Source organism: Neovison vison, chromosome 11 (genome assembly GCF_020171115.1).
Source record: "Neovison vison isolate M4711 chromosome 11, ASM_NN_V1, whole genome shotgun sequence".
In the NCBI taxonomy this organism is placed as follows: Eukaryota; Metazoa; Chordata; class Mammalia; order Carnivora; family Mustelidae; genus Neogale; species Neogale vison.
The window spans coordinates 1878262-1904275 of record NC_058101.1 but is presented as its reverse complement, the minus strand read 5'-3'; the positions used below and the strand labels follow the sequence as shown (position 1 = coordinate 1904275).

At 47.0% G+C, this 26014-nt stretch overlaps 1 protein-coding gene across 1 annotated transcript in view; it reads right to left on the bottom strand.

The window, feature by feature from the left end:
* LOC122889717 (basic proline-rich protein-like) overlaps nucleotides 1-26014 on the bottom strand; it is a 51873-nt gene that overhangs the window by 1248 nt on the left and 24611 nt on the right. The window contains exons 4-5 of the mRNA XM_044225084.1: nucleotides 21606-21720; nucleotides 13-154 (exon numbers count right to left, since the gene is read on the bottom strand). Of these exons, the coding sequence (XP_044081019.1) occupies nucleotides 13-154; nucleotides 21606-21720 (257 nt within the window). The remainder of the gene's footprint in view (nucleotides 1-12; nucleotides 155-21605; nucleotides 21721-26014) is intronic.

The window sequence follows — 26014 nt, the reverse complement described above, 5'->3', positions numbered from 1 at the left end:
CGGCCCGCGCACCTGCGCAGGACGCCGGGTCGGCCCGCGGCTCGTCTGCCCGGCCCGTCTTTCCGCAGGGCCCGAGTGCGAGCCGTCGAGCAGCGCGCGGGGCAGGCTCGCGGCAAGAGCAGGCGGGCCCCGCGGTGCTGAAGCTCACGGCGGCCTCGTGGCGACACACGGGAAGCAGATGGTCACAAACCAAGTCTAAAACTGCGGCTCTTACAGGTTCCACGAGGGAAGGGAATCTGCTGTGAAATAGGATTCTGGAGGCGAGGGGGAGGCCCGTCCTCGGTGAAGGCTGTGTTGTCATGGTAACCACATACTCTATCATTGGATACTTGATAACTATTTTAGAAAAAGGGTAAAAACCTCAATAGTTCACCTTGTACAAATAAAAGAGACTGAAGGGAAGGAACGATGGAAACAAGGGAAGAAAGGCAAAAATTGAAGCACCGGAGACTGCTGCAGCTCCATGACCTTGAGGAAGTCAAGTGTCTTTTCTGGGCTTCAGTTTTCCCACATATAAACATCAACACGATTCATACCTGCGCTACAGGACTATAACTAGGATTGCTGAGCTAGAGGAGCCCTTTTTGTCCCTCCTCCATCCTCTTCCTGTTCCTCCTCCTTCCTGGCCTGGAAACGGTCCTTCTCAAGTTCACCTTGCCTATTCTTGGCTGATTCCTCCCCTCATTTTCTTCATCCGCCCCTCCTTTGACTTCTCTTCCTCTACTTACACTCTCTCCTTTACTCCTGCAAATGGGTCTCCCCGACTCAGTAATTCACTCTGAGCCTCTCTTCAGTGGAAAGGAGAAGCCGTTCGGCCCAGCAGGCTTGGTGGGAGTGGGCCCCGCAGGGAGGCACAGGGGCTCTGCTTGCCCAGCCTAGTCACTGAGGTTGTACTGGTTGTTTTGTCTTTCAAGCTCAGTTCTCCATCCTGGCTCTGTAACAAACAAGCCACTGAGGTTGTGCAAGCCATGTGCAATACTGAGGTTCCTGGGTCGGTAGCAATTAATTAAAAGGGTGACAGTAAACCAGGATTTCTTCGTGGAAATATCTGACAGAACCTTTTTAACCTCTGGATATACCCTCCCACCACCCTGAAAGATTTTGTCCTGTTTCCCTTTCTTAAGTGTTTCTCACCAAAGCAAAAATGCTTATTTTAGATTCTCAAAGTATAAATTGGACACTGATAGTATTGATTTAATGTTTTACTAAACCACATTCCCGCTCCCCATTCTGATGGACCCCCTATGGCCCCTTCTAGCCCCCTGTGTGAAAGCCGATACACACAGACGGGGACAGCTCCAGAGCTGGGTAGCCTACAATCGGATCCTATCCTATGGCTTTGCCAGTGATCAAACCTTACAAAATCCCATACTGAGGGACCCTGGGCTCCAGTTTGATCATATGAAAACAGCGGTCATAGTTTACAAAAGTAACTTCTTTGCGGCATGTTAAGATTCTTTAAAGGGACACATGCTTGGCTCAGTCGGCGAAGCGCCTACCTTCCGCTCAGGTCATGATCCTGGGGTTGGGATCGAGCCCCACATCAGCCGCCTGTTCAGTGGGGAACCTGTTTCTCCCTCTCCCACCCCCTTGTTTGTGCTCTCTCTCCCTGTCCCTGTCTTGCAAATAAATAAATAAAATCTTAAAAAAAAAAAAAAAGAAGAAGATTCATGAAAAGAGTTAATACATGAAGTGGGTTTGGAACAATGTCCCTGAGCGAATCCTTCCCTGACCCCCTCTCCACAGGGTCCTTCCCTCCATTCGTTGTTCCTTCTGTAGGACTTACCGCCATTTAACATATTGTATATTTTCCCCCTAGTTAGAATATAAACTCCAAAACATCAGGTTTGTTGTTGTCATTGTAGTTGTTGATTTCTTGCTGTATTTTGAATGTCTAGAACAGTGTCTAACACAATAAGCACTCAATAAATATATATTACTTGACTTCCTTAATGCCTAGTAAATGGTAGCTACATAAATAATAGCTGTGATGATTATGTATCAATCATTCTCTATCATGAAAAGATATATATTTTTTCCATTTTCTACTTCCCATAGTTTCTTTCTGGTCTTTTGACTCCATTAGCTCAATTCTTATCCGGGTAACATTGGTGAGCTCAGTAGTACTGGTCACACTGATGCAAATAAAGCCCCGCGGAACAGGATACTCAGATAATAAAATAACCGCTTGTACGGAGCTTTGGGTACATGGCAGGCCCTGTGCTAAACAGTATTTTTCTCTTCTTTTCCTCTTGGACCTCAAGTGCACAAAATTAGAGCAATCAGCATGACTAATCCATGTCTAACACTCTTAAATCGGCGGCGGGGGGGGGATACAAACCATGAGGACTGTGAACTCTGAGAAACAAAAGAAGGGTTTTGGAGGGGAGGGGTTGGGGGAGGCTTGTGGTGGGCATTAAGGAGGACTGTGGGTATTAAGGAGGTATTAAGAGACTGTGACTCTGAGAAATGAACGGAGGGTTTTGGGGTGCGGGTTGGAAGAGCCTGGTGGTGGGTATTAAGGAGGACATGGATTACATGGAGCACTGGGTGTGGTGCATAAACAATGAATCTTGGAACACTGAAAAAGCTTAAATTAAAAAAATAAAAATAAATTTAATTATTTTAATATATTTAGTTTATATTAGTAGTGTCTTTCATTTCCCATGTGAAGTCCTAGTTTCCACCAATCCAAAGGCACGTAACTCTTCCGCGTGTTTCAGTCCGCCTTTCATGCCCAATGATGGTGTTGCTTTACGTGAGTTCCACATGAGTCAATGTATCTAAATGTTACTGTACAATTGTCTGGTTCTGGTTTTCACTGTGTTCCTTCCGACTTTCAATTTCGCTCATCTCTCTGTTCGCTCATCTCTCCATGTTGACAGACGTTGACGTTGTTTACCCCTTTCACCTTCTGTTGAGCGTTTCACCGTATTTGCGTTGCATTTTTTACTCATATTATCTCTGATCCTTGGCAAAACTCAGAGAGATACGTACTATTTTCTCCACTTCGGAGATGAAGGAATGATGCCTAGGAAAGTAAGTAACTTGCCATGGCTATAAAGCTGGAGAGGCCGTAAGTTAAACTGGTGTCTCTCTCTGGTGCCAGTGCTCTGGTCTTCCTACTCTATAAAACGGATTTAATTACTGACTGTAAGATTTGTGAAATAATGTCTAAAAAATGACATCAATTTGACTCATTTTACATGTCTAAGATATTGCTGTTAAAACTAGTAGATATATGCATTTAAGCTAGAGGAGTTTTCATTGGAAAGCAATGTTTATTATTCGTCTGAGACACAAGTTCAATATTAGTCGTGGTTTATGATTTTCTTTTTTTTAAGGATTTATTTATTTATTTGAGAGAGAGAGCAGGGGGAGGAGGAGAGGGTGATAAACTCAAGCAGACTCTGCACTGAACATGGACCCCAATGGGGGCTCGATCCCAGGACCCTGAGTTCATGACCTGAGCCACAGCAAGAGTTGGCAGCTTGGTTGAATGAGCCTTCCAGGTGCCCTGGTTTATGATTTTCTTAAAACACTTGAACATTCAATGAAAATTTCACAAAATGTAACTACCTTCCAATATGTAAAACTTGCTCCGTGAAAGACGAATGAGGCTCCAGAGCACAAAATAGGACTAAAGAGAGAAAAGAACAAGGGAACAGGTCACAGCTTCAGTGTAAGAACTTTAAAGATATCCAGGGTGGAACAGCAGCCTTTCTCAGCATTGAATTCCTTCTCTCTGGGTCTTAGAAGGCCTTGTGAAATGGCCAAGTCACTCTCCAAAACACTTTGACGTTTTCTCTTTCATTTATTTTCTCCATGTCACTCTGGAATACGGAGAAGAACAGTTTAAGCATAAGGCATTTTAGTCCGAGCTTATACGGGGAAGAAACAAAGGCACTGATCACCCTACTTTTATCAACAATCAATCTAGACCACAATCATGGCCTTCTCACTTTCAAAGCCAAGGAGGACAAACCAACTAAGTATGATGTGCATTGCCTGTCTTGTCTTTTAACCAAAGATTCATGAGAATTTTATAAAGCAAGAACACAAAGAATGATCAAATGCAATTTTGAGAAAATCACTTAACAGTTCCTAAGCAAGGTATGTTAATATGACCTAAGCAAGTTCTGTTCATATGAAGCAGAGTTATTCTACTCCCAGACCCACTGCTTTCACCAGGAAGTGGAAATGCTATTGTGGCACGGCTAAGTCAAGACAGAAATAGTTTGGGGCCATACGACTCCTTTTTGGGGATCCCCTCTCTTTGGACTCTCTCCTACAGGGCAGCAATGGTTAAGGGGAGATACTGTGCAAGATGTTGGACCGGCCAATTAGATCAGCCCAGCTCCAGACCTTAGAGAAAACCCCTCATCTTCTCCTGGTGGTTCAGTGGGCTTCTCCTGGGCTTTCCTTTCCTCATCACCAGTGCGCCCAGAGTGAAAGGCTTTAGGCTTCCTGGCAGGATTTGGTGCCCTGCCGTCTTCCTGCTTCTATCCTGAATGAAAGAATTCTCTCTGTGGGCCAGCCTAGCTCACTGGTGGACCACACTGGAATTTCACAGTAATGGAAACCATGTATGTGTTTGGCATTGACCTGTGTGCCTGCGTTTCTCAGAACCTGAGAGAAGAAGGATGAGGGTAGGACATTAAGATTTAGATATTGAAGGTCCCGAGTCCCTGCCCAACTGCGTGAACGCCTTCATAGCCCCGCCACTTAGAAGGAATTTTTGTGATGAAACATGTGCTTGGATCAGTCTTGGAATGATCATCTCAATACTAATTCACAACATTTGCTACTGTTTACAATGTTTTTTCACATCCGCTGTCTCCTTTAGGGAGAAGATTGGGTTGGTGAGGGCCGTTTAATTCTGACAGTGGTCATTACAGAGGCATATATTTCCCTTTCCTGGGATCACTAAAAATATTACAGATTGTTATTCATCAGACTTGCTGAGAAGATACTCCCGAAGACAAAGGAACTGACTAAAAAAGAGAACTCGGGGAAAGTCTCTTCCACAGACCCACATGATTTCTGTCACTGTCACTTTTTATCTCTCAGACCTGAAGTTGCACAAAAGAATGTAATGACCCATGGGAAATTCCACAGGAGATATAGTGGGTTTTCAAAATCCCCTAGGGAGATGTAAAAAATTAATGGATCTTCATTTATGCTAGATGAGATCTGCTAAAAGGCAAAGTTATTATTTTTCCTTTATCCGCATTACTGTTTCACTCATTCGCCCACTCTTACTTACTAATACAAAGTAATTATTTGTAATATCCTCAGGAGGGATATTGTTGTTGAGAAATAATATAACTTGGCCTGATCATGAGGTTATGAGGTATGAGGTATGAGGTTATCTCATCGTCTTCATTGGTTATATAATGCACAGTGACTTATTTTTTTCTGCACAAAGAAATATTTCATAATCTTAAACAAGCATCATTTTGACAAGATGTAATGCTGTTCTGAGTGTAAGTTCAAATTTGTTTACCATGTTTACTACTTGTTTAGATAAGTATTCATCCTATAAACTCTTTATAGCGAATAGTAAATATAAATATATTTCTCTATTTCTATTTTCTCTTTCTAGCCATTTTTGTCAGCTTTCTTGTGAGTAAATTGATCTTACAATGAATTAAGGTAAGGTTTTCTGTTTCAAATCTTACAGCCTTTAATGTTAAGTCTGATTACTTTGCTAGAAGATCTCCTTAGTTTTGACTAATTACCAATCTATGTCCTAGAACATTGGGTGGGAAGGGAGAAAGGAGAAAATGAATAATAGAATAATAAAATTTTAGAACTGGTAGAAATATTAATGACCATCTCTTTTAATCTTTCTCCACCCCCATGCCACCAACCAAGGCATTTTTGAAAGGAAATTGAATTCTAGAGAGATTAAATGATCTTTCCAAGGCCCTCCAAGAAGATAACAGCCAAGTTATGCAAGTCAAAGAGCCGAGGTGATGAGCCCAAAACTTCAAAAACTACATGATTTTATTTCCTAATTATTTCTGCAGGGGTGACATTTATGGAGCTACTTTGACACAGTAGAAGGTACAATTTGTTTTCAAATATTCTCAAGATATCTAATATTTCTTGATGAAATGATAAAGAATTCTAGATGTGGCTAACACTTTTCATTAGAATTCTCTGAATATTGCCGATACCACCTGACTTATTTAATATTCAAGATAGTAAAATAGTAAACTCTTAGTTGCTTGATCATTAAAGTAACCATAATGTAAGCTATTTATCAGATGTCATAAAGTATATTCAAGAAATTATGTTGATCTAAAAGTTTCTCTAGTAAGAATTTACTGTTATCATCATGAAAACATATGCCTAATATATTTTCTCTTTCCTCTACTAAAAGAATTGACTTAAATAAGACTATCATTTTTTAAAAATATACAGCATTGTTGTGATTTCCAGATGATTTTGTCAAGTTTAATTTGCTAAAATATCCAAATATTTATATTGACACTTAAATATTATTTCCATTGGAAAACCAGCATTTCTGTACATATGTTTAGATATTGCTATGGAAAACATAATGCTAAATAAATTTTCTGCACAAAAACAAATGGAGCAGATCATATAGTTTAACTGTATTTCCCTGGCTAATTAGAAAGAACAGTTGTCTCTGGGAAGGGGGGAAGGGGGGGATAGGATGAAGGCAAAAGGGGCTCCAAATTTTTGTGTTGTGTTTGATTTCTTTCATAAAGAAAGACATAAAGCAGATATGACAACATATCCATTATCATCATTTGTGGGTGTTTTCATTGGAAAGCAATGTTTATTATTAGTCTGAGACACCAGTAGGTGCCCAACTGTTTATACTTTTTTTAAATTTTATAAATTTCTCCCCCAAAATTCCCTAAATTTTTATAATTATGGCTGGATATTTTCATATAGCTATACTGCATAACCTTAAAGTTCTGCATTTAAAGCTTACATTTTAAGGCAATCTGTACTGGCGATGTTACTATTTTACCTTGCTCTGCTCCCTAATTAGTCACATTTATAATGTATGACTGTCAACCAGAAGTGCAGAGTTTTGTCTGGTCTTGCCATACAAAAGTATAATGTGTGAAAAGTTTGTTAAAGAATGTTATAAATGTCCCAAAGTTTATCAAAATTAGCTTCCTCTTGCTTCTTGATATGGTTGCATATATCCCCTCTCAGACAGGGAGGCAAATTATGCGTATAACCCAAAAGAGCTTTGATTCTTGACTGAGACTCGCTTTCGAGTCAACTCTCCCTCAGACTAACACCACTAGCATATGACTAACGTTTCCAGGACCTGGAATTCACGAGTGATAATTTTAGAATCTACAATTATTCACATAATTGTCTCCAATTAGCTGTCTCTGAAGAGTGGTCAAGAACTAAAGGAAAATGGAGGTTGGACATATGGACAGGTCTCCCTCTTCACGGAATGCTCTGTTCACGTCCGGTCTGTTGAGAGAGCCACGGTACCTGTTCGGAGACGTGTTCGAGGCATCAGTGTGGGGGGAAGAACAGAGCTGTTGCTTGGAGAGGGGGAGCTTGGGGAGATTGGAAGAAAAGAGGAATTCTCCGGCCCAGACTATTGCTCAAGGGCTTGTTAGGAAATAAGCCTGAGAAAGACTAAGGCCTTCTTTATGGAGGAATGAACTTCATACCTCTTACAGCAAGAAGTTTGCAACCGAGGCTCAAAGACGACGCCTCGTCCGCATAGGTCTCCCCAGACAAATCAAACCCTGGTCTTGAGTCGTTCTGTTTTACGGTGTTTTCTTCAGAACCCATAAACTCTTTTTAAAATCCTCTTCCTAAATTGAAAGTTAAACACCAGATATTACAAAAGGCCGTTGTGAATCCAAACTTTCTAACTTCCAAAATACTAATAGGAAGTTGTAATTTTTTTCCCAAAATAGTTGAACTAGGACATACTGTTTTGAAAATATCTCTAAATAGATGTGATTTGGGTTAGCCCTGCCCCCGCTGGCCCATGAAGGCTCATGACAGACGTAGTCTCGTTTTTTGATTCACAACACAAACAAAATAAAAATGAATGTGAATTGTGATCTGTGTCTTTCCTCTTGTAAGGAAAAACCCCACATACAACCCTGAGACCAGTCCTTGAAAGTGCATCTCAACGGCATAAACTCCAGGAAACTCTCACCTGACAAGTAAGATGTCCATTAGGCCCTAGAAATTTTTACAGAAGTTTTTACGGCCTGAGGGAATATTTGAACCTGTTAAACAGGAATTCTTTTGAGGAGAAACAACCAGCATTATTGAAATAAGTCATTTGCAAAAAAGGCTAGCAGAACTTGTTGCAAAGCAAATGAGGAAAGAAATGCAAAACAGGACAGCTGGTTGAGAGCGAACTATGGAAGGGACACGTTGTCTCACCTAGAGATCAAGAGAGTGACCACTATTTCAAAGGGACCCCGGTCTGTGTGGGAACAAATCAAGAGGAGCCTATAAAACTAGGCTCTCCACTAAGGAAATTAACACTCAGATTCTGAGTTTCCCCAACTGTAAAATGAGGAGATTGGATGGCATGATTTCAGAGGTGTTTTTCACTGTCAGATGCTACTCATATTCGGTTTTTGTTAGTTTTTAGACTCGTTCCATCTGGATAACTCAGCAGCCAGGCAAGAGGCTTGAGGAGTCCCAGAAGTGACAGCCTTGACCTCACCCCACTCACCTTATGACTGTGGGCATATCCTTTCCCGGAGTTCAATGTCTGCATTGTTAGAGTGATTGTGATGTTTGGAAGAGTCCCTGGGCACCTGCTTTCCCTGGTCCCTGAGGCTTGGGCTCCGCTAGAGGCCGTGACTCCCAGTAAGTATATCATGGCATAGTGACACTTCTGCTCTGGGTCTGGGGTAATGAGATCTGAGATTCAGCTTCAGTCATGGAAGGTCTGGGACAATTCACTTGGGACTGTGCTGGTTTTAGCACCAAAAGCCACATGTCGTGGGCAAATCTTCTGCTCCAGGCACACTGGGAGGGTCGACTGCCCTAGCTCCACAGGGATTTACCGGAGAGAGAACCTTCCATGGGCCAGACCCTGGAAAAGGCCTTGGGAACCCAATGAGAACGAAACAGACAAGGTTCCCACAGTCACGGGACGTCCCTCCAGGTGGGCAAGATGGACTTAACACAAGGAAATAGACAAACAAGCAGTCATCACAGACGGTGGCCACTGCTGGGGCGGAGAACAGCTGGGGCGCCCTTCTCGGAGGGCGTGGAGAAAGGCTTCTCGGGAAGCAGCCTATACGACAAGGAGTCAGTCATGAACATCGCTGGTGTGGCTTAGTTCTCGGTCGTTTCCTAGAATGAAGAGGTCCTTCGAGGAACCATTCAGATCATATTAGCACTCCCTAAAATCACCTTTTTTATCCATTTATGTAGTTCCTCCTTTAAATTTGGGATAAACGTTTTAATAGAGTAATTAGAATAAAAAGTACACGTGAACAAGACCTTATCTATCACGTCAAAGGCCACAGCGATACTTGGTGTACAGTGGGTGTATGATATCGATTGAATAATGAGAATAAATGAGAATATTGCTACCTCTTGATCTACTGTGTAGTTCCCCAAACTCACACTAAAATATTCCCCTTTGCTCAACCAGCCTGTCCTTACAGCTGACGGAGTTCCCGATCCTATGGGCTGTGGCACACCGGTCAGTCTCAGGCTAGGACTCTTCTGAGCCAGTGTGCGCCTGCTCCAGGAGAGAGTTTTGAAGTCCTTCCCTTTGCTCCGTGCCCATGTTTTAGCTCAGGAGGTGTCAGGTACTCAGCCACCTGAGTCGAGGACAGCTATGAATCTTAATTTTAAGTCGTCCGCTTCAGGTCGACCTGTCTCTATCAGTGGGTTGCGGTGTTATTAATTACAAGAAGGCAGAGGTCTAACAAACGCACAACCTTAATACACGCATCCTAATGACGATCATACTGACCACAAACACAAGTCTGTGCACACTAGCTGAGTTTTCCTGCCGTGGGTGTAGGTATGCAAAGCCATGATCCCTGACGCCAACTCCGTACTTAGTGACTGTAGGGTCCAGCACTGGCAATCACTTTGAGTATCAGGTGATTTTCCGTCATATGTAGCCATTCAAATCTAATTTTTAAAAAGCTGGGGATGGGTGACTGACGTTTACTCAACATTTACTATCCATCACGGATGTGCTAAGTGCTTTCTCTATACATCTATTGAAGCAGCCTAACAATCCCATAGAGAGGGGTCCGTTTCTAGAAGAGGAACCGAAACTGACGGAAGGTTTTTTAAAAAGCTGCCTGAGAACAAACATCCAATAAATGACAGATCCAAGATTTAGACCGAGGTCGGCCCAGCTCTGGTCTCTGTATGGCAAGGAGGACCCAGTCCGTGAAGCGGACACAGGGACATCGGACGGCTTTGCCCTGTGATGACTTGCGATGCAGGAAGTCCACAGCGCGTGCTTTCCATGACCACCGTGTGGCTGCAGCACCGTCCGAGGCGGGGCGAGGCCGCCTGGCCATCGAGGTCTCCCGCAGTGGAAACAGGAAGGACTTGGTTCGGATTCTGGCTCCGTGTGAGCCGAAGCTGTTTACTTACTACAAGCTTCAGTTTTCTCATTTGTAAGATTAAAATACTAATAATGCTCGTTTTAAAAAGGAACTAATATCTGGCATATAAAGTCATTAGTACGGTACCTGGCACATAAAACTCAATAAATGGTTGTTAATTAAATATAATTATCATTACTATGCAGCGGCCTCTCTCATCTTTAATACCTCAGCCTCTTTCAGACTCCTCAGAAAACTGGGACCGGATTTGCTTATCTCTGCGTGTGGCTTTCATTTTCTGTTGTTGAAAAACCACTTGAAAGTTGCTGATAGCACGTCACGCTTCAGCACGCGTCTCCTTACATTCTTGTACCGAGATAATGATATATCTAACACCTAGGAAAAGTCAACCGTGTTAATTAATATCATCTGATTTCTAGTATATATTTAAATATTAAGTTTCCTAAATTGTCCAAAAAAATTATTCCCAGAGATTTCTTTTTGAACAAGGATATAATCAAGGTGTTCTACTGGGTTGTTGTTTCTTTGTTTTCTATTAATCTATATCCCTCACTCCCAGCCCACTCTGCTTTTCTTGACGTTGGCTTTTTGGAAGACACCAGGTCCATCTCAGAGAAAGTGCCAGAGTCTGGAGATGTCCAGTGTTTTTCCTGGAGGTGCCATCTCACCTGCTCTTCCATCTTCCAACTTATCTTTACACTGGATGCTGGCTTAGGGCTTTATTGCTTTTGAAGCTAAACATGATGCCAAAAATGCCTCCAAGTCGAAGCTAGGTAGTCCATATTACATCATATCAAAGTTTCCATGACCACTTCCTCTTCAAAATACCTCGTGGTTTTGTAGGCATCTCCGGGGTATGGCTACACAGTGGTTTTCCACTCTAGCTTCCTTTAGAGTCATCTGGGGAATTTTTAAAAATATTTGTTCCCAACTTGCATCCTTCGAGTTTCTTGTCGCGGGCCCCTGCGCTGAATGACTGCGAAGCTTCCCCGCATGAGTCTCACTGGAACCAGGGTGGAGGGGCTGGTTTAGAATTCCAGCTCCGAGAAAGCAGGGGGCAGGCCCTTCTTGCCTCCTAACCCCGCGCTCAGTGTCCACTGGAATGTCAGCCGTCCCAGCTGCGCAGTAACAGGGGACGTCCGTCAGCTCGTTAGTATTCATCCTCCTCTCCTACTCCAGCTTCTCCTTTTCTTCTGACTAGTGCGTTAGGAAGTCAAAAGGTCAACTTTATAGCCTGGGCAGCCACATCAGAACTAGCCACTACTTTTCAAGTTTCTGAAAACAATATATCAACAGGTGAAGAATCATTTTCACCCATCCAAGAGAGGAAAAAGGGACAGTGATCTAGCTCTACTGTTAGACTGATTCTGTGGCAGACAATTCCGCTTTTTTTTCTTTTTACCTTATCAGTTCTTCCAGTTTTCCTTGGAGGGAGTGGCGGAGCGATTCTGAGATTTATGGAGGAGGAGAGATCGGGAGTTTGTCCTGGTGGAAACGAGCAAATTTCAAGCACGTGCAGGGATGCGGGGGAAAGAGGAGGACGTCCGGCGTCATTGTGCGTCTCTTCATTCGAATTCAACTTTGGCCAGATCTTAGACACGGAAGACAAAGATGCACGACTTGTTAGGTTTGCCAAAATTAACCACCTGTAACGTCCAATGCGAAGGAGATAAGAACGGTCACTTTCTCCTAGAAGAAAAGCCTATCCCATGGCAAACAAGGCGACGGTAAATATACGCGTATTTATTGTCCTGGCACTAACTGAACATCAGCACCCACCGAGAGAATCCCAGCAAAGGACTGAACACACAGGTTTGTTTCTGAAAAGGCTTTTACCCCGAGGACAAATGATCAGTCTGACTCATATTAACAAAAACGTAAATTAAAGCTGTGCCAAGATATCTTTTTCTTTAGCTCATCAGGTTAATAAAAATCCACTGTTGTGGAAGGTTACAAATGCACGGATCTTGGAACCCATCAATAGTGGATAATCATCCTCAAGAAAGATCATCCTCAAGATACAGTCCACTCGCTACACGAAGTAACACATGAACAAAGCTATTCGTTTCGTCAAGTAAAAGATCAGAAGTAACCAAGCGTCCTTCATTAGAGATCTGGGTAAGTGAGTTCTGACACAGTCAGAGTCAGTTTGCAAGCATAACAGAGAATAATCAGGAAACTGTGCACAGATACGTAATGCACACGTGCTACGCAGAGAGAGGAGGTACGATTGTTGTATAGTGTGGGTTATAATGTATATAAAAGGATAAAACAAGAAAGCACATATATCTGTATTGTAGTATTTCTCACGTGAGAAGAATCCGTGGGCAGATAAACAAGGAATTGGTCGGTGGTCAGCGATTCAGGGAGGAGATGGGCACTGGTCGATGGGCACAGCAAGAGGGACAGGCAGGAAGGAAACTCCTCACATGACAGGCACCGTGTCACACTCTATTGTGTTTAACAGTGTGAGCGCAGGACATATTCACGGACCCGACTATTCCTTTGAAAGTCCTAGAAAATGTAGTTTAAAAACAAGAGAAAACAACCCAGATAATCTTAAAGTTCTTATTCAAATTGTGCAGTTTCAGAGTAAACCCTGCTATGTGTCACTTCACTGAAAACAAAACTGAAAGTCCGTTAACTTCTCGTACACCCAGACCTACACCATGGATTTATAAGAAAACTGATAATTTCCAATTTTGATTTGCGTTGCTCTACAGAAGGTCAGCGCTTCGGGATACATTAAAACACGCACTGCTTGAAGTCCAGACAGACCGGGGCTGAGGGACATCCGTCCCAAGGCTGGTGCTTGCATGAGGATGAAGTAATGATGTCAACGTAAAACAAATCTCTTCTCTCACGGGGCCCTTCGTGGAATGCGCGAGAGGTGGGGCTCCCTCCTACCACGGTGGGGGATTCCATCCAGGGCAAGGCGATTCTGTGTTCACAGACAACAAGATGAAAGGAAATTGGGGTTTATTCAATAGGTCCTTCCATCTGTGACTTTCAGTTCTCAGTTGTCTGTGCGTGTTTGTGTGTGTGTATCTGTGTGTGTGTGTGTATCTGTGTGTGTGTATCTGTGTGTCTGTGTGTGTGTGTGTATCTGTGTGTGTGTCTGTGTCTGTGTGTGTATCTGTGTGTGTGTGTCTGTGTCTGTGTGTTCTATTACAAAAACCTGTGGGACTGTTGCTGTGTTGCTAGCGTTTTGCCCCATGCCGTGCATACAGCGTGTGGAGCAGAAAAGCCTGACAGGCCCCAGTAAAATACGCCTGGGCTCCTGGGTCTCTGTGATGCTGCCAAGTCCCACATCCTGCTCTGTCTTAGCTCAGTGTCCTTATCTGGAAACAGAGTGAGAGCTAACAGGAAGACCTCGCCATTCTGATACGGGGACCGAGGAATAGGGTGGAGAGGAAAGGCTTGGGAAAGGGTCTGTTGAAAATAGTGCTATTGTGACCGCGGTTCCGACACAGATACGGACAGACAGGGCAGAGGAAGGTGAACCTGATTCCAGAACACGCATCGTGGAGAATCCGCCTCACTGTTACAGATGGGCGCGAAGAAAGCCAGAAAGGTTGAATAACTTGCTCCAAGGCAAGTAGCCCGTTGGGAGCAGAAGTAGAGACAAATTCCCACACGGGTATTTTGACTGACTGTGTCGCTCTTCCAAGTCTCTGCTATGATTTCACCTGGAGCCTTGAGAATACGTGGAGAATAGGAAGCGGCGAAGGGCCACTTGATGACCCTGGTCACAGGAAGGCCGGAGGAACAATGGAAAAAACGATCAGAAAAGGCACAGAAGGACAGCAGACAAGACGCAGTTAAGGACTACGGGCCAATAAGGTGCAGAACGGAGATGAGATCTGGGATGGAGGGCCTCTAGGTCAGGCCCTTGACCATCTGCCTCATTCCACAGTTACTGGTGAGGACCATGGAGGGTGTGGGCCCAACAGGGTGGTAGATATTTAAAAATATATATTTATAACGTGTGCTCAAAATTTTAAAATAACTGATCTTTGCTAAATATTTCCTTTCTGAACCTTTGGGGTAAAAGATAAGTAGAAATCTCCAGATGGACTCATGTTGGGTATTTTCTGCTTGAGAGTGAAAAACCTGGGGCCACTTCTTTGAGAGGAACACCGTTAGGATCCTCCTTAAGAAGGACCAGAGCAGGGCGCCTGGGTGGTTCACTGGGTTAAGCCTCTGCCTTCAGCTCAGGTCATGATCTCAGGGTCCTGGGATCAAGCCCTGCATCGGGCTCTCTGCTCAGTAGGGAGCCTGCTTCCTCCTCTCTCTCTGCCTGCCTCTCTGCCTACTTGTGATCTCTGTCAAGTAAACAAATAAAATCTTAAGTAAAACAAACAAACAAACAAAAAAAAAAAAAAAAAAAGAAGGACCAGAAAAGGGGCTTTGAATCAGTGAATAAATACTATCACATAGGACTCTTTGAATGAAATTAGTCTGGGGTATTTTTTTTTTTTCCGTGCTAAGTAAATTCCCAAGTGGTGATAATATCTAACGCATACACAAAGCTTTCTAAGTCCTGTGCAGTCTTCTGAGAGGTTATGCATTCATTTAATGCTCATAACCGTGTGAGGGGAGTTCTGTTACTATCTCCATTTTCCAAATGAGGAAACTGAGACACAGGGAGGTCAGGTAACGTGTCCAAGATCAAACAGCCAGAAAAGCCAACATTGAGCTGGGACTTAAACCCAGGCCGTCCGGCTCGCAGGACTTAATGTAGCCTATTACATGGTGCTTCACATTCTCTGTCTCCTAGAACGTCATTAAAATAGCAATCTTGCTGCCTACACTAAAACCTTGGATTTCTGGGGTTGGACAGATAAGAACTCATTTATTCATTAAGTAAGTCATTCCAATATTCATTCAATGTGTCTTATAATCTTACTGTATATCAGGCTCAGCGGTCGCAATAATAGATGTGGTTTCTGCTATCCGCCAGCTGAGCATCTGGGGGGAGAAATACTTATCAAATAATGACACAAAAAATGTAAAATTACAAAATTTCATAAGCAGCATGAAGGAAATATAGGAGATGGTCTAGGGTTCTATGAACATTTAAATTGGCATCTTAGTCCCAGACAGGTCCTGAGGGACTTTGGCCTTTGAGCTGGGATTACAAACAAGAGACCTTGAATTGTTTAACATTTCTAAACCCTAATCCTCACATATAACACGGGGGCAATGGTTCAGGACATTATCCCAGCACTTAGTAACTACTCAATTAGTGATAGTGATAGCCTTGTTATTTTTAATTTTCCCATTACTCTCTGACCCGTATCCACTTAGAGATTAGGATATAGGAAACATGAAGATTTAGAATAATATATTTAGCAATCACGAACATGGAAAGGAGTGGGAAGAAAAAGAAAATGATTTGAAAATGCTATGGATTTTAATTGTTGACAAGTAGAGCGCTTCAGTAAAATGAGCAGTACCTGGGAAGGAACCAAATGGGAAACTAGACGCATACAGGAAACCCGATGCTTCGCTCATGTTTTTTCTGATGCCTCAGGATTCTGTCATGACGTTGCTTCTGTCCGGCTGGTAGCACATTCTATGTGGCTTTAAGTATTTCTTCAGCCCGAGTCACTGGATGGACGGACTGACCTGCACGCTCTTCCCCCAGACCTTACTGCTGCAGCATGCGGGAGGAAGGGCTGGACTGACCTCGCCGGGGTGGGTTTGGACAAGGCAGGTGAGGGTGGGGTGGAGAAGCTCCACTCTCCCGAGGAGAGATGTTGTAAAGCCGTTATGAGGGTCACAGAGAGCCTCTGGCCCCATGACTCTGCTTCAGCTTCGCAAGGAAAAGCAGGGACACTGTGAGGTAAGTTGACGGAAACCGTCACGGACTCCTTCCTGCCATGCGAGGTGTCCCTGGAAGCCCCCCGGGGGATGATTCAGGGATCCCACATTTTTCAGACGGGAATCTGCCTCTGCCCCCTTGAGGAGAGCACGTCAAACGGTCAGAGACACGGGAAAGGGCCGGGAGCCTCGTGCATGACGGCTGGAGGTGTGTCCTGGGCAGCCCGGGAGTCCACGGCCAGACCAGCAGGGAGGCCGCGTGCTCGTGGGGGGCTGTGCCGACGCGGCAGGAGCGTATCTTACCCCGAATCCCAACCCCGCACCACTTCATCTGGGGCAGGGTCGGGAGCTGGCCAGGAAGGGTGGCCAGGGAGGGGGGTGGGGAGTGGGGCCCAGGGGGATCGACCAGGGCCACCTCCCTGGCCAAGGGACGTCTAGACTGTCACTGCCTCGCCGTTCAAGCCACTGGTTTGGTTCCCCTGAGGCTAGTCCCCATGGCAGGTGTATTTCAGGAGTTCAGGTGACTCAGGCGCTCGGGGGAAAGTCCCCGGCCTCAATTCCTGCACTCCTGGGCACCTTTAGGCCTGGACTTTCCATCAGTACAATATTTGCTTTTCCTTAGGGAGTCGAGAAGCAGCTCACACATGGTGCTGACTTCCTCTCTCCTCCTGCTTCTGGGAGAGCTTCTAAAACAGTGGAGGGGCTGTGAAATAGGAGACGTGGGCCACTGGGCAGGGCAGCCCCGGGAGCCGCCGCGACTCCGAACGGCATTGCCACGCAGCGGTGTTTTTCTCATCATCAGGGACAAGCACTGGACGTATCTCGTGTTTCCAGGGTGATTCTGGGGGTCCTGACCTTTCCTTTCAAAGGCATGTTTTGTAGCTACATGTGGGCTTTTCCCCGAGTATCTGAGAAGCGACGGATGCCTGCGTCCCCCGCAGCGCACACGTACATGCAGGGCCGGGGGGTGTAAAGACCAGTGAAGAAACAGACAGGAAAAGAGCTGTACAGGCATAAGGAGGCAATAAATAGAATCACCGCAGCAAATCCAGAACTAAGAGAAGCTTTCCAAGGCAGGATCGTCCACAAGTCTTTCCCCCGAAGCTCCAGTCCGCAGCCCCCTCTGTCGCACCGGCAAGCCCCCGGCGGGCTCCGTCAGGCCTGCACAGGCGGAATTCTACCGAGCTCCGATTCGCGATCTGAAAACGGCGCAGCAAAGAGGACGCCCTTTCCTCTCTCCAGTGTAAAGAATGTGTTTCAAAATAAACGTCCCTGTACGTTCAGCCGTTGGGTCATCACCACAGCGAGCGCAGAGCCGGTGGTCAGTAGCTGTTGAGTGAAATCGGTCAAGTCTGGAAAACCATGTGTGTCTCCCGAGGCCCGGAGGACGCACTCCCGCCGCTCGGGAAGGAACCTGAGTTATTGGTCGTGGGTCACACACAAAAGGCCCCAGTCTCCCGGCTCTCGCCGAAGCCCCCAGGACCAGACAACGACGTCTGGTTTCCTGATTGACCTGTGACTGCTGTATCTGGGGTTGAGCTCTCGGAACGGAGGGAAAATGAGATGTCTTTAAACAATTGATCCATCGAAAGAGGACCCTCCCCCAGCGCTGTTTGCTGCCACCTTCGTTTTTTCCCCTCTGCTCCCTTCTTTTCAAACGCTACCTGACAGACTGCCGCCGTCACCCTGTGAATGTAAGTAATTTCCTTGTTGACAGCCTCCCGTTCTCCCTGACATCTGCCAGCACTCCCTGACACGTGAATAAGCATGAAGATATTAACAGTCTGGCACGGGTTTGAGGGCTGGAATAGTAATGCTTGGCAGGCCCGCTGCACAAAGCCACACTCACTCGGCTCCGTCGTCCTTCTGGTTCGAAAACGCGGCGGGGCCCCGCGTAAATGCCGATTATTCGCTCGGCTGCCCTGGCATTTTGGTGGCTCCTTCGACAGGCCAGATCGTACATTAAAAGAAAAGAAGAAGAAAAACAAGAAAATGCCTGCTTGTGAGACCCTGTAAGGGAGAAGCGGAAGGTTCAGGAAAAAGGCAGGTCTTTGCTCACTGGGATGAGTTAATATTTTAAGGGGATTGGCTTAACAGAAAAACCAAAGTCAAGCTCCCCGAACTAACACACAGGACAGTCTGCACGGAGCTTTCTTCTGATAATTTCGAATTCTTCCCAAACACTAGGTAGCAGGTGCCATCTTTGTGCCGTGGACCTTTGTCAGATCCTCGTGCCGAAAATTATGAGGCCAGAACACCACAGTAGGCTTTGTTGCCGGAATCTGCTCCCTGAGAAATGGCAAAGCTATTAACATGCTGAAGTCTTAAGCTGTGAAGTGAGTCAGAGAGCTGTCTCTGTTCTATTCTGGGCAGGGCTTGTTTTGGATCAAAACCCAGCAACCCACACAGGTAACGCTAAAATTAACATCAAAATAGAAGGGGCAGAACTGCGAAGGTGACACTTGTTCCCGAGGGGAAAATGACTCACTGTGGCTGCACTGGGGAAACAAAAGAGGAGTTAAAATAGGTTTTACCGAAGTTCAAGGTAGTATGATGATGGGGTCAGTTCAAGCATTTTGGGGCTCAAGACCTTGACATCTTCTGGGGGCAAAGAGCCCAGATTTTCCTCACTCCCCCCAGCTGGCCCCTGTCAGGACCCGGCGATGCCACAGGGAACAGCAGACGGTTACATACTGACTCCTTCTGCAGACGCCTTCATTTCCTAGTTGTTTGACCCGAGCCTGGGTCATTATCTCTGCTTTGCAAGAGAGGAACGAAAAGAGGCCCCAGAAGGATAGGGCCTTGCCCCAAATCGCAGGTAGTAAATGGTGGAGGCCCAGACTGACCCTGGGTCCTGTCTCCTGGGCTGGGGTACTTCTGACGCATTGGCTCCCCGCCCTGGGGGCCTGGTCAAAATTCCCAGAGAAAGGGGAGTCCGCCTGGAAGGACTGTGATTGCCTTTCTAGAACCCGAAGAGCCGTCTGTGGTCACGAGAAGCTGATTGACTGGGATCTGAAAGGAACCAAAAGAATCAACTCCAATCCACAAGGGGGTTGCTCACGTGGGAAGGTGGTTCCCTTCAGACTGACCTCATTTCTCCAGGAGCACAGCGGGGAGAGCCACCCTGGTGGCTTGGGTGTGTCTGCTTGGGCAGGGAAGTTCGAGTTCTCAAACCAAATCCCGGGCCACCCCCCGTTTCCCACTCCAGACCTTGGATGTGAAGGGTATGGGCTTGGGAGTCAGCGGGACCTGAAGTCGAGTTCTGCCCCCCATTAGCTGGCTCAGTTTGGCCAACTGAATCTCAGTTTTTTCATTTATAAGACACTGAAGACAACACTATCTTCCTTCTAGGCTTGCTGTGAGGGCTAACGGAGCTAAGCCGGTCAGATGTTGAGTACAGTAACGCCCAAAAATAAATGTTAATATGTTGTTATTATTAATTAATATGGGGACTCATGGGCGCCTCCTATGTCTCTGATTCCCGACTTGCCATCCCCCTGTGGACGTCCTGCCATGAAAGTGCTGTTACAGCTGATAATGGGGCTCCCCCAAGGCTCCCGCCTTTGTGCGTGTCCACCTCACTCTTGTTTCTGGACGGCTCCCGCTTACTTTAGATGCACGCCCCAAGCCAGGGCACCTGCCTGTCTCCATGATAGGGTGGTCATTGAGAGCGCAGTCTGTGCTCGGGACATTACTGACCTGCTCAGTCCTGCAGGTTAGGGGCTACATTTCTCTTTTATAGGTTGGGCAGATGGAGCTCAGAGAGGTTAAGTAACCTACCCAGAGCTTCACAGCTGTTAGGTCTCGGGCCAAACTTCGCTGCTGGGGGTTCTGGTGCCAGTGCCCGCTCTACAGCTGAACCACCTCACCCCTCCCGAGACGAAGCTGCAAACCAGGGAACCTGGATTCTTTTGTCCACCTTGGTGTCCCGTGGACACCGCTGGGGGTTCCTGTCCTGCTCCTGCACCTCCCAGCAATGTTTCAGGTCCTGTCTGGGCTTTGCGTTCACTCTGAACACCCCCGTTCAGGACCGCATTCCTGTTTCCTGGATGTCAGATGTTTTCTGGATGTCCCTTCTCCATTTCAAGTCCCTTTCTAACTCACTCCGCCAACATACAACACATAGTGCCACCTGCTCAACCCCCCAGAGCCTGGCTCTCACGTCAGCTACCGGGCAGAAGGTACTCAGTGATGACCCACATTCTGCAGAAGAAAATGATACTAATCAGCCGGACAATTGAGGTCTGCCTCCTCCATAAATGTGCAGTTTAGCTTTTTGGTTCTCATTATATCGCTTTACATACTCAGCAAAAGGCACAATGCACGGGGCCAGAAATCTGTGCTTCTTGTCTGTTGCTGCCTCCCTGATACCTAGAGTAATTCCTTGTTTACACTACGTGCTCACTAAATATTTGCTGGTTGAGTGAATGAATGAATAAGTGAATGAAAACAATTTTCCCCTCTAAAATGATGACACTTTCCACCGTGCTTTACCGCAGAGCTACTGGTCATTTAAAGACAGGAAGTCTGCTTTCCTTCTTGAAGGCAGCTGCCATCGTTTTTAAGGATGAAGAAAAGCCAACACAGGATTTGTAAATATTTGGTATATTGTAGAAAATAATGTTTACCAAAGTCACGCTTTGGTGCTTATTAAACACAATGCAATGTAATTGTGTTATGCAAGGATAATTACGGGAGTTCTAGAAATAGTCATTATTAGTCACGACAGGTGATGTGACCTGGTACGGGAACAGCAGTTTAAAATCAAGTGACAAAGCTCATCTCTGCTTTTGCTACCATATGAGTTGCCGAGACGAGACATAAGGGCTCTGATGCTCCCGCCGAGTGGGGGCCTTGAGCTCACAACGCGTGTGCTACCTTCCTTCACGCCTTCCTCCCGCGTCCGTCCCTCCCCTGCCCCGCACAGGTTCACGCCCACCTTCCCCTTCAGAGGCTCAACTAAACGCCCTTCCCTCTCCCTTCTCTAGGCCTCCCCCAGGACGAAATCTCTTATCACTTCCCTGCGGCAGCTTCTCGTGGGGTCAGACACGTCACGATTCTGACTTCAGTCCGACGGCTCGAGCGGTGGCTGTCCCGACCAGGCTTGTGAGAAAGGCCCGTCCCCGCTTCCTCTAACCGCGCTCTGCCGACTGTCCCCTGTTGTGCCGCGCTCGCCGGTGCTCAGCGCGTGCTCACGGGCCGAGGGAGCGGCCGCGGGTCGGAGGAGCCGGGGTCTGAGGCGCGGTGCGAGGCCGGGGCAGGCCGCACCCGCGGGCAGAGGACGTGGGGCAGGGGCGGCCGCGTCCCAGGGCTGCAGACAGACGGCAGCGCGTGTGAGCAGTGACAGGGCCCGTGTGAGCAGTGACGGGGCCGTGACTTCCGTGGGGCCGCCACGCCGGCTGCCCTCAGACACCAGCTCTGTCGCGTCTGCATGAACGGGGGGCACCGAGCGGTGTCCCCTGTTCCTACGTTTTGTGGCTGACGACGACAAAAGCTAACACGGGGCGGCGGTGGTTCCCTGTGGGGGTTGCAGGCCCGTTTCCGACGTGTTCCTGTCTTCCGTGGTGAAACTGTTGCACGGACACTGCACGTTAGCTAGGATACGTCTGTGTTACTGTGCGTCTGTGTCTGAAACTGTTCGTGGGACATTGCACGGACACTGCACGTAAGCTAGGATACGTCTGTGTTACTGTGCGTCTGTGTCTGATACATCTGTGTTACTGTGTGTCTGAAACTATTGCGCGAACACTGCACGTTAGCTAGGATATGTCTGTGTTACAATGTGTCTGTGTCTGAAACTGTTGCACGGACACTGCACGTTAGCTAGGATACGTCTGTGTTACAATGTGTCTGTGTCTGAAACTGTTCCTCGGACACTGCACGTTAGCTAGGATACGTCTGTGTTACTGTGCGTCTGTGTCTGAAACGTCTCCGGGGCCGCCCCACATCGCTGCTCACTGCCTCGGGACTTGGCTGTGGTCCCGTCATTGGCATTGGGCTTGGTCATGTGACCTGCTCGGACCTGCGGACTTTAAGTAGAAGTGACATGTGCCGTGACCGAACAGAGCCTTCGGGGCCACTGTGCCCTTTTGCCTCTGCCCCGAGGCCGACCCATCTCAGTGGGGTCGTGTCCTTCCTGCCGGACCCTGCGCGCAAGTGGCATGTGGGGCAGGACCTCGGCCGCCCCAGCCCGGACCCACATGTGCGAAATAAGCCTCCGCTGGTGCAGGCCCCCGGGGTCTGGGACCCGTCGCTGGGACTACCGTGGCGAGGCCGAGGCATCCCCTGTGCAAGGACGACCCGGCCAAGGAAAGCGCTTGGAGCGGCCAGAACCCGGGAGGGCTCCGCGGTGACGGCGTGGCCGAAGCCCTCCCACGGACGCGACTTCCTAACTCGCGCTCGCACACCTTCCATTTAAAGCCTCTTCCTTGGCCTCTCCAAAGTAGTTTGCTGTGGACAGTCATGGGGCTGAGAGCCGGAAGGGGTGTGCATCCCGGTCCTGACTTGCTTCTTCTGGGGCTCCGTGTCCTCCTAGATAACTGTCAAGGTTGCGTCAGAAGAAATTTCGAGGCTGCGGCCAGGCCGCGGCCGCGTCCTACATCCACTGCGTGACCGAGGTCGGCTCTACCGCTACCGCGCGGGAGCCCAGGCCCTCAGCCTCTCCGTCCTTCCCCCAGGACTGACCTTAGCTTTGGCCGTGGTCAGCTGTCAAGGTGATGGAGTTTGCGTGGGCTCCTGGAGCACGGCACTGTGTTTTGTTTTCCTGCTGATATGAAGTCACTAAACTCTCAGCCAGAGAAAAAAGTGATTTCCCAGAAAACAAAAACTCTTTGGCTCACCAAGGTTGTGCTTAACTTGAAGGACTCAAAGAGCAAGGTACGATCAGAGAAGAAAACGAGGCTGCCAAGGTGGGCAAAGGTCTGGCCCCAAAATGAAAACTTTGGGTTCCAGCCTTCTTCCCGCATTCTTGGCCCGGTGATCTTGGGACACCACTCATTACTCTGGGCTCCGACTTCCCTACGTGTAACAGTAAAGGATCTCCAAATCCCTGCCCACTGCTAATGTTTTGTCACTATAATTCCATCAAAATTAATTGACAAATGTTTCTTCTTCTTTCTTTTTTTTTCTTTTTCTTGCAAGTTTCAGGTGGCAGTTCTCTTAATTTGTAGAATTGGGGAAATACATTAATGGAGGGAAATGTTTACAGGGAAAGCCCAGCCCACACAAATTTTCTGAGTTGCTAATAAATTTTGATCTTAAAGGAGAACTAAAAGAAAGAACTTGATTTATAACCATTTAACACAAACAAGCACTAGTTTGTTTGCCAGAAGAACAGGTGGCCTAGAATCTTTTCCTGCCCACTCGCAGGAGATTTTCTGCTCCAACTTAGGGAAGCCGAGGGCCGCCATATTCCTCCTAGCGCTGTTGAAAGGTATCCAGATCCTCAAAGTCTCAGCCAGAGGTCTGTCAAGTCGGGTGTGGGCACCAAAGCTGTCCAGGCCCTGACTGGTTTCCAACACCAGGTCCTGTTCCCATCACTTGGATGGCAGGTGCTTGCTCTCCCCGTGCCCCTGGCCTTGGCAGGACCTGCAGTCTGCTTTCCACACCCCGCTCTCCTTAGATCCCCGCCACCATACCCTATTCTTGGCTGTGGGCAGAGACAGCGCTGAGACTGGATGTGGTAATTATACAGTCTAAGATCATACGCTCCACGAGAAGTCCCTGAAAGCTCCCCCTTGAAAATATGCTGTCCTCCTCCCAGAGATTCTGTATTTACTGAAACATGAACGAGTCCTCCCTCAGCCTCAGAAAGCCATTCTGGAAGAGAGGGCATGAGGGCGCCCTGCTGAGATGCCCCCTCGGAGAGAACCTGTGGTGGAGTGTTGCCTTCAGCCGCCATATTTGGGATCTCCTGAGCATTCACTGAGAGGCCACACTTCCCCTAGGGCTGCTCCAGACGAACACTGAGCCCACTGGGGAATTAGAACTGGGCCATTCCTGGCTCAAGGGGGGATTCCTCCTATGGGCACTTTTGGCTTGGGGACTTTCCAGCAGGATGGTCAAAACTTTCTCAGAATTCTGCCGTGGTCTGAAACTCTTCCTACTCAACCCTTCCTTCCCTCTTCCCTTTCCTAGATCTCAGACCTGCACTATACGCCAAAGGCTCCCCCTGCCTGCTCCTTCCCTCCCCCACTTTAACCCTTATCCTTCCCAGACACTTTCCTCACTAAACCTCCCGCACAATGCCTTCCTTTTGGTACCTGCTTCTAAGAGAAGCAGGACATGATGCTTTCAAAGTTAGCACGTCTGGCCCATTGTATCAGGGCTCTCCAGAGAACAGAACCACTAGAAATTTATCATCTGTCTGTCTTCCATCCGTCTGTGTATCGTCTGTCACGGATCTACCTATATTATAAGGAATTAGCTCAGGTGATTACAGAGTCTGAGAAGTCCCAAGATCTACAGTGGGCAAGCTGGAGACACGGGAGAGCTGATGCGTGGTCCTAGTCAGAATCTGAAGGCCTGAGAGCTAATGGTATAAGTTCTAGTCTGAAAGCTGGCAGGCTTGGGACCCAAGAAGAGCTGATGTTTCAGTCTGAGTGTGAAGAACCGAACAGACCAGCATCAAAGCAGCCAGGCAGGAGGGGTCCCCTCTTACTTTTATGGGATGAGGGTAAGTGTGATGGCCGCAATATCAGTCTTTCTGTTCTATTCATGCCTTCAACTGATTGGACAAGGCCCACCCACATTAGTGAAGACAGTTTGCACTGTCTACAGATTCAGATGTTAATCTCACCCAGAAATACCCTCATAGGCACACCCAGAGTAATGTTTGACCAAAATCTGTATACACTATGAGCCTGTCAAGTTAACCCTAACCCTAATTCCTACTATGTGTCCTGCACAGACAAAATGATAAGGGTATAGCAGTCAGCCAAACAGACCAGGTTCTTGAGTGCAAACAGCTTACATGAAGGTGAGAGAGACAAATAATAGATGAAGCAATTGAATATATATCATAACATGCCGTCATCAGCGGGAAAGGGGAGAGTGAGCGGGCAGGTGGACCGAGAGGAATGGAGAGGTGCTCAGAGATGGCCGAACGGGCCGTTGACGGAGGGAAGGCTCTGGATGGGTTATTGGGAAGGTGGTGGAAGTGGTTGGGCGAGCGGGCATTTGGAGTTCCCCAAAGCAGAAGGAAGGCCTTCTCCGCTACCCAGAGAATCAACAACTAAAGTGTTTTTCCCCCAGTTCTGGCCGTTCTTCTCTTCCGCCCTGACTCCTCTCTCTACGGCGTTTCTTACCGAGAGGGCCGGACTCCCTCTCCCTGAGTGACCGTCTCACTGGAGCAAGTTTTCGAGTCAACTTTATCGCTTGCATTGACCTTCCCGACATGAGGGCTCTGGGCCAGTTTCCAGTTCTGAAGAAATTCCTCTAAAAGTGGCGCTCTGGAGACACTTCAGTAAATGAAGATGAACTTGGCAAAGAAATTCCAAGCGTAAGGGCAGATAATTAAGAGAGATTTTCAAAGCCTAGGGGGAAATCAAAGACCATTATGTCTGTCTGGTTTGCACTAAACCACTTTTATTACAATTTGAGCTCCA